This window comes from Ctenocephalides felis, unplaced genomic scaffold, assembly GCF_003426905.1.
Source record: "Ctenocephalides felis isolate EL2017-DRISC unplaced genomic scaffold, ASM342690v1 CF-g0.4_SCAFFOLD_02541, whole genome shotgun sequence".
Lineage (NCBI taxonomy): Eukaryota > Metazoa > Arthropoda > Insecta > Siphonaptera > Pulicidae > Ctenocephalides > Ctenocephalides felis.
In genome coordinates, this window is record NW_020538695.1 from 336,510 (window position 1) to 346,223 (window position 9,714).

General features: G+C 30.2%; 1 protein-coding gene across 1 annotated transcript; it reads right to left on the reverse strand.

Moving 5' to 3' along the window:
* Positions 1–954: 954 nt before the first annotated feature.
* On the reverse strand, positions 955–7,801 carry LOC113381066. The gene is made up of 4 exons (XM_026620056.1): positions 7,731–7,801; positions 7,354–7,662; positions 1,508–1,607; positions 955–1,071 (listed from the first exon to the last, which is right to left on the reverse strand). Exons 1-4 carry the CDS (start codon positions 7,799–7,801, stop codon positions 955–957), a joined length of 597 nt encoding a protein of 198 aa, XP_026475841.1.
* Positions 7,802–9,714: the final 1,913 nt, after the last annotated feature.

The window sequence follows — 9,714 nt, forward strand, 5'->3', positions numbered from 1 at the left end:
TTTTTTTTCTCATTAATTTTTAAATCTTCCGGAGATATGTCAACATATATATTTTTATTTCTTACAGTTTCTTAGTAAGCAAAAATAAATCTAAATAATGCGCGCTCATTGGTAAATCAGTTCAAGTACAGTTTGTGCAAGTATTCAGATTATGCATTTGTTGTTAATGGTGAAGTGTAGGTAGTTTTCTAGAATAGTGAACTTTTTTTTAATTAAATTGTGTATAGTGCTTGAATATATAAAATTTGTTGAAATGTATTGGACACGAGAAGAAATTTGAATTGCTGAATGCTAACAAAACAAAGCACCGTTATTATTTATACTACATCAGTTGTATAGTTTATAGATACATTATCTTAATTTATCAACAATAACTACTGATACTGATGGTAAATACTTATAACGACTGTACCATATCAAATGTCGATTCTATTGCAACCAATAAAGAATAATCTGGTATTACTGCAAGTGAAACAATTTAATTATTCAATAGAATAATTTTTTGTGTGAAAATAATAAGAAAAGTGTTTAATATTTATATTAACGACATATTTATTTCAGTATGAACATAGTATCAATATTGTTGAAAGCAAACGGTGCATTGTTTTACTTCTATATGGAATAACATGAAAACATAATATCATAGAAGAATTAAATTTGTCTCACACAAGAACATAATAACATACAATTTAGTGCTTAATGAGTATTTTATATACAGTTTTGACATCAATATACCTAATAAATATAATTTATGTATTATGAGATGAGATCAGAATCTTTGTGGCTGGAATCTTTAGAATGTTGTTGGACTATTTGTTTAATAGACAGAGATTCAGATGCGATAATGTTCAGAAAAATTTGATTTATAATAATCATTGTAATATCAATAATTTTATTGCTGTGATGTGCCAGTAAATTTGAAACTTGCCAAGCATTCAATCCAGACAAAGACATTCATGAGTTCTCTTCATCTTTGAAAATAGTTTCCGAACTAATAGGAAGACATCGCCCTTGAAGTACCATATTGACCAGATATGCAATATAATGCAGATGCTCATGCCATTTATATATCTGAATGATATATTGTTTATTTGATTTAGTTTTGAATTTGTTTGGATACTAACAACAATGGAGCATAGTCAGAGCATCAGAGATTATCTTCATAGTTCAATATTATAGATCATTAATCGTATATCGAATATAATGATCGCCTTAAGTCGAAGAAGGAATTTTGAAGGATTTTGAGGAATTCGAAAAAAGTGAGAAAATAGTAATTGCTCAAAGGCATTTGGCCTTTCACTACCTCCATACCTAATCAATCAAGAGGATTGTTTTAATTAGCACTGATCGCTACACTATAGATCAAATGTATGTATATATATATATATATATAAATACTTTGACATAGAAATATGTTTTTATACTTGCAATATTTATTCAAAGTCGTGTGAAGATAGATTTGTTCACTTCAATTTTGATGATATGTTTGGACCTTCACCTTGCTTACCACATCTCTGGTACTTCCAATCTTCACCAAATTATATGTAACCAAATGTGTGAGATTAATATATGAAGGAATTTGAGACATGTCATACAGCTTGGATATTCTGTAATGAAAAAGTAAGATTAAATAAAATAGATTTCTACTCACTCGATATTTGAAATCGATGTTAACAAGTTTCATAGATAGTTACAATATACTAAGAAGATCTTGAAGAATAAATAATAATCAATGCACTAAATTACATTTTACTAATTTTAAATATTCAATAAGCATAACACATATGTTATAATAGTTCGCTTTGGTTTCGGCCTGTATTTATAATAATAATACTTTGAAAACTACATACACCGAATCACAAATCAACAATGCATACGAATAAATATACAAATTTAATTGTAGCAATGTAGTAATTAGAATGTAAAATTATATATACAAATAAATAATATAATTAGAGTTACTAATAGCACATGTGGCCATTATAATGATAATAAATAAAACCAGGCATTCTGTATTCTAATTTTACATTCTAATACTTTATTTTCCTAACTACTACTATAATTACCATACATGATACTGCACATTTAAATTTTAGTTTTGTTCTAATTTTTTATTCCTATTTTATCTAAGTATGTTTTTTATGTCAATTGGTTGCATCACATAAACTCAAGCCGAATATTATTTTCGAATATATTGTTGAATTATTTTTTCATATATAAACTATTTACAATTTTTGAAAAAAAAAACGAACATAATCTTGCGCATGCAAGTGTCTTCACTTTTTCATCGATTTCATGTGCTTTTGCCTTTTTATAAGCTACTTCACCAATTTTTACGTCAAATCACATAAATCAAGTTATCATAGTTTGTTTAAGAAAAGCTACATGGTTTCAATGAAAAGGATTGCTTTCTAAATTGGATTGGACGTTTTGAATATATGGTTTGTTTTCTTCCTCATTAGTTTTTAGGTAAGATGTGAGCATTCAAATTGTAACAACAAGAAGTGGTATTTATTTATTATTGTAAAATATTGATTGGACAAAAAATATTGTGAAAATATAATGAATTTTTAATAATGTTCACAAGGCTTCTAGAAGAAAAACGAGAGATTTTCCAATGCGATCTTCAACGCTTAGCTAATAATCGTCCCCGCTCTTGTCTGTTGCCTAAATATGAGACTTACGTCGAGCAAGATTCAACATTTTTCAACATTTTGTTGGTAGTAAAGCCAGCGATGTATCTGTTAACTTGAACATGCAGTCTATTTTCTTCTTCTAATAAAAATCCATAGGTATTCACGTTAGACGAAATTAGAATATCTTTATTCTAACTTGACTCGCACATGACTCTGACCGAAGCATAACACAATAATAATATTTTAATGAATCAATCGCAATTTCGGTTTTATCAAGCTCAAAATTGCCAGAGTAAAAATAGACGGAATGAATTCATTGAGAACAATGCAGGAAGCATTTTGGTTATTAATTCTGTCTAATACTACAAAAACAAAATCTAGAGCAAGGATGTCAAACTCAAAGGTGCAATCGGGCCGCATAAGCAAGGTTTAACTTTAAGCGGGCCGCAAAAAAAAAACTATATGTGTGTGGGTATGTATACATATACACACACACACACATATATATATATATATATATATATATATGATAAAATTGTTCTTGGGTATCCTCCAGTAATTAAAAATTGTTTTATTGAAGGAAAATGATTTTATTATGAAAATTTACGTTTCGGGTCTTGATTTGACCCATTTTCAGTGCCACAACTAAATATTTCAGGGTTATAATTTAAAACAATATAAAAAATACATAATTACAGACAAAAATAAATAAAAACATGTAAAAAAAACATAAATCTAACCAATTGTTTTGTATAACAAATTTTAAATAATTGTAAAATTAAAATAAAAATAAAAATAGATAATATATTTTATTACAAAAAAGCTTATTCCAAACGAAGCAAGTTGTCTGTTTATTTATTTTTATTTTAATTTTAATTTTACAATTATTTAAAATTTGTCATAACTCGACATTTATCAATTTGTGTTTCATAATTTTTCATGCAATTTTCGTGTGTTTTTGTGTTTTTTTTCAATTTATTTGTATGCACTGAAGATGGGTCAAATCAAGACCCGAAACGTATGTTTTCTGAATAAAAACATTCTCTTTCAATAAAACTGTTTTTAATTACTGGATTGATGCCCAAGAACAATTTTATCATATTATTTTACCATCTGAAGCAAAACCTCTCGCTTTATATATATATATATATATATATATATAGATTTGCAGTGGTTATCATTTCAACAATATGAATCAACCTGGAACCAATACCATTGATCAAAATTTCCTTATTATTTATATTAATAAGAAAATATTAAAATTTAGCATAAATTCATAAAATTTATCATAATTAATAAAGGCTGGGACTAACACTCGAGAAATGCGAGGGTTTGGCTAACTTTACGCGGTATAATTATATAAGCTATTTGTTGAAAAATAATTTATTGTTAATTTAATTAATTGTAATTATTGCTAATTTATTTAAAGTAATTATTAATTACTTAGAAGTTGAATATTTCATTTTTTTCCTCATCGAATTGTTATTTATTGCATATTATCATTTGTCAACATATGCGGGCAGCCGGGCCGCAAAAATATCTGCTGCGGGCCGCGAGTTTGACACCCATAATCTAGAGGGTATTGGTTTAAATAACGAATTGAATAAAACTCAACTTTCCGGATACTTTAATTTTACTGCCAAATATTTTCGAAACCTTCTATTGTTTTAATCCAATTTTGAATAGTTGGGAGAGTTTTGATCATCTCGTCTTTTTTAAAGAAGCTTTTGTTTTTTAAGACACGCCTAGCCTCTTTATAAAATACTAAATGGCTAGACTCGGCTAGAGAGGCCTAAGCCTCTTCCTAGAGCTTTACAGGTTTTTTTTTGCAGAACTGGAATCTGGAACTTATGAATTATGAATTTTAATTATGAATTCAATAGAATACAGAGTTGCTTAGTAGCATATATCTATAAGAGAACTCTACAGCAGTCCCGCACTTTCATCTTCTTCATTTTTTCAGTATACACCTTATGTGCTCGCAATTTACAGCGCATTCGGAAAAGTGGCAACTCTGAATCTATTTCATACAATTTGACTATACGTTTTCAGGATGTCCTTTTCTGTTCGTTTTGTTGTATTAAAGTTACAAAATAAAAGTTACATATAATAAAAAAAATTTAATTCATGTGGAGGATCATATAGTGGTTCAGTTCCTTGCTCGCCAACAAGTTAACCCTGAAGTTTGTAAATTCGACCATTTCTAAGATTTTTTTTTTAAATAGCCTCGAATTCTCGAAGGCTATTTAATCTATCGAATGATAAATACCAAAGCAAGATCAACAAACTTCTCTCGCAGCCTTCTCAAAGCCAGTTATGCTGTACTTACTTTTGTCATACTCAATTCTGAAATGTTAATTTCATCAAACAGTTTCTATTAGATGGACCCATCCTTAGAATAGAATTTGTATTACCATCTTCACAAGCTCTTGTGCTACGGTTGTATGCTTTTTTACTTTTTTCTCCGCGAACATTTGTATTTCGCATTAAAGGTTATAATAAACTCTTTTCAACACTGCACCTCTACTGAGCCAGTGCACTTCGGTATTGAAGATTAAATCGCCATGATTTCCAAATTGCTTAGGAATTCAAACTCACGGTGATTTGAACCTCTGTGACTTCATAAAATTTAGTAATATATTTACTGGAGCTGTATCATGGAGTAAATTTATTTCTTTACACACATTTTATTTGATAAATTATGCAGTGGTTAACAAATATTTATTTTTCTGTGGCTTTCTTAATATTTACGAAAAGTCTTTCCGCTAATTCTACATTGATATAGTGGGTGCCCCATCTGTTGATATACTAACAATCTTTTTTATTGAAGAGGTTGTAGTCCCTTGCACTGGAACCAGATAACAAAACTCTTCAGTAATATTGAATTTAGTGTCAATACCACGTATAGATATAGTGAGTTTGCTGTGTCGCTAACGTCACAACTTTCATCAAGTACCAAAGAACAGTATTCAAATTTAGCAATGCTTTCACGAAGCGTTGTCGGCTTTGTATACCAGTGATCGAACATGCCTTTCAGTTCCATGAGCGTAGACAGGAATTTTAGTCACTTCAATACTTACTAGCCTTCGTGAGCCATCCAGAATGTGCAATTGGCCCTGGTTTCATGTTAGCCAAATCAGCTGATGATACCTCACCAGAAATGCCTCAGCTCGTACCTATGGCTAAATAACTTGCCTCGATTCAACAGAAGTTAAATCAACCAAATTTTCAAGCGCGATTGTTTCGAAGTTTGTAACCGGCTGTAAGTACATGAGAAATGATAAATTATATTGAATTTTATCATACAAATAAAAATAAGTAAATTAGTTGTTACTTCCGGAATATTTTCACACGTTTCAAGTTGTTTACTTAATATACCAGTTTTTTTTGTTGTCAAGTGGTCAATGATTTGTCTAAATAGTTAAATAAATGCTGAAGTGGAAGTTTGTTGGTAGAAAAGGCACACAAACCAAAGCAGGAGCTTGTTTATGCATTTTGAACAATCGTAAAATTTTGTTTATTCGCCCGTATATGCTGGTTTACCATCGCAATATATGACTATTAAAGAATCGGGAGATATATCGCTATATAGGCGAAAAATTTATCCATTTTGATCACTTTACTTTCAGAATCTTCGTTTTCGAATTTTGTGTAATCCAACGATTGTCAATTCTTTTCCTTTAAAATAACTAAATGTGATTCACTTGTGAGTGAAATTCTTATCGATAAAAAGTAAACTGGATAGTCCAATTATATATTTAAGGCTTAAATAAAGCATGTAAATGTTAGCTTCATTCCCTTATTATTTGGTGAAGATTATTCTTGCATTCATATCGAATTGTCATTCCTTTTCAGATTAAGAGCTTCCGAGATATTCTAGAAGGATAATTAATTCCAATGCAATAAATTACATTTAACTGGTTTTAAATATTCATTAAACAACACTCTATAAAATGCGTAAGGTATAATAGTATTTAATTAGGTTTTAGCCAATATTTATAATTCAAAACTCCCATCACTCAAATACAAATCAACAATGCAGACAAATATACCATTTCCAATGTGGTAATTTGAATGTAAAATTATGTAAATCATAAATTATGCCAAATACTATATCGCTATAATGATAAGTACATCAAGGTATTTTTCCTTCTAATTATACTTTCGTATTTTTTCTTTCTACTATTATATTAAATACTAGCCGGCCCGACAGACTTCGTCCTGTCAAAAAAAATTGTAATGTGGCGGTGTTTTGTGCCCACCTTTTTTCTATTCTTTGTAAAAAATTATCCTCAACAGAACCGTCACCCTGGTAATAATTCGGTGTGAATTAAAAATAATTAAATAAAACACTATAAGAATTTAAAAGTAAGTAATTTTAATAATGTAAATCATAATTCAAAAATCAGTTCAATTTTCATTGTAGTGCTTTGTGATAAACGATGTTTTTTGTTTGATTACCTGGCGCATAGACAAACAAATCTGATGGTTTTCCAATACGGGAACAAACAACATACAATTTTCCATGTGAGAAACATGAGTTATCTAAATTAATACCACAAACACTTAATGATACCATAAACGCACTGGAAACGCATTGGGATGCATGGTGCGAGAACATGCTGAGTGTGTTGCAATATTACACGTTGTTTCTCCAATAGTTTGAATATTTAATGGTGATTTGAATTCTGAATGAACCGTACAGCATCCTTCTAACAATGTGGCTGCTATTCCAGAAGAAGCAACTACAACCGCTATGTTAGTTCTTGCCCGAACAGTTGCTAAAACTAATGACATGAGGAATGTTGTGCCAGTTCCACCAGGGGCATCTAGGACATATAAACCACAACTTTCATTATCGATTGCCTTTATTAAAGTATCATAAACTTCCTTTTGTTGGCAATTCAACAGGGGTACATTCGTTTGAACTATTAAATCTAAATCCTGGTGATCATATTCACGTTTCCGTTCCAATTCTTGATTAAATGCGTCATTCATTTCACGATATGGTGCTGGCATTCCTAACCTGATAAATAAATCACCGCACATGAAGTAACACATACCTTCGATCAAGAGTAAAGCACGATTATGTACCTCCTTTCATTTATCTTGATATCATAATTTCTGGAACTGACACGAATTTGATGTAAGCTATCTTCTGACATATTATCCTTGTATTTGCCATAGGTTACACGGATTTGATGGAAAACATGTCGGAATTAGGATAGCGAATAATGTTCGTATCTGACTTGGATATGCAGAGATAATGGCTTCAGCGATTGTCGTATCCCAATGACTATCCTTTTCTAATATTTTATTAAATATTAGAAATTATTAACATGCAGCACGATATGTTGGGAATATTACACCATTAACGGTTCGTAGTGACTCAAATGACGTTGGCCCACGCACATTTATCCGCAACAACCGCAAATAGAAACATTCATTATTCTTTGGATGAACTGTATACATTAGACCAAGAGCTTCAGTAGAACGCACATCTGGATACCCAGGAACCGCATCGCCTTTTTTCCGTCTTTGAAAATTCTCCAACAAAGCATTCCAAATATAATAACGTAGCATCTCCAAGTAAAGCAAAGTTCGTGCAAATTGATCGCTTTGGCAGATTGCAAAAAAACTGGTCAATGTAGTTGCTGTAGGTGTTTCAGCACTTTGCGCGTTATCTTTGTTGTCTTTTTCACAAGTTTACAAACAAATTACATTAAAAAGCGATGGAAGGGATTCAATGGAAAGCTTTTTTCCATTTTTTTTGACATTTTTGATGTACGATTTGTCTCATTTCTTAACATTTGTTCGAAAAATAATCTGACGATGAATAAGTGATACTATATATTTATATTTAGAAGAAAAACGCATTTAGTCCTTGCTGGCAATTTAAGTTCAAAAATTTGCTAAAGTTTGATGATTTGCGCACGACGCATATATGCGGCAGTCGTTCCCAACGGGTTAATAGTATTAATGCGTTTTATAACTTCATGTTCATACCTCATTTAGAACAGGCGGTATATATTTAGCTACTAAATGTTCTTTGTGAATTACACGATGGACAATAACCATTTCAGGATTCACATGTTCCATCAACTTTAAGCAGTCATTTTTCTTGCCCATTATATAAAAGATATCATCTGCCGCACAAAATATTATATTTTCTTTGGTATATTATTCAACTCTAAGTAGTGGGATTTAGTGATTTTAGTATAGCTTGGGATTTAGTGATGCCTTCTAATATTTTACAGAACAACGTTTATGCAGAAAGATGTCATGAGATGGCAATGTTGTTTTTTTGTCAATTTTTTCCTTTAAAGTTTTACAGTAATTCAAATCTGAATTTACATAATTGCGATGTTTCAAATTTCATTGATTCGTTGCTCAAGGACTGCTGACATCAAAGACAAAAGAGTATCTGCTCATTGTGATTTTGAACGAATTGAAAAATTTTGACGAATTATTATTTTGCTTGATCCGTTCATTTTATTATGGGCTAAAAAATAATAAGTTAGAAATTTGTATTATTGTATTAAATTATTTAAATTAGAAGAAAATTTTCACTTGACAAAATGGTCTATTTATTTAAATGTTTCAAGTAATACAAATAAAAATTTTATGGTTTACTTACAAATTTATTATATATTCACTATTCTAGACCCTATCTACTGTTTTTAACTTAATTTATATAAGCCAAAATAGATGGCTTTACTGTGCTCAATATGAACTTACGAATCCTTTGTTCAAAATAAAGAAATTGACTCTCTTATCTCTATAATGCTATTTGAAACGTTTGGCAGTAAAGTCAAATAAAATTATATTTAAATTTTTTTTTGTACAATTGTACAATTTGTACAATCAAGTTTTTCTTATTAAAGGTTTGAAATGAAATGATTTTCAAATTGCCATTTGGTGCGGCCTGTACCCCACGTTGGTAATCACTATAGTACATCACGTTTGAATGCAGAAAACACTAAAACAGCGTAAAACACATCTTTTCTAAATTTGCCCCTCATTGTCGCTACCAAGCTTTTTCAGACTGGCGCTGTATAGTTTTATTATTGTTATCGAT

Excerpts from the sequence above, each read along its gene's own strand:
- LOC113381066 (XM_026620056.1), bottom strand. The coding sequence starts at position 7,801 with ATGTCAGAAGATAGCTTACATCAAATTCGTGTCAGTTCCAGAAATTAT. Across the intron at positions 7,663-7,730 it reads ATCAAGATAAATGAAAGGAG|GTTAGGAATGCCAGCACCAT; the intron begins GTACATAATCGT and ends TTTATTTATCAG. Across the intron at positions 1,072-1,507 it reads TTGGAAGTACCAGAGATGTG|ATATATAAATGGCATGAGCA; the intron begins GTAAGCAAGGTG and ends TATATCATTCAG.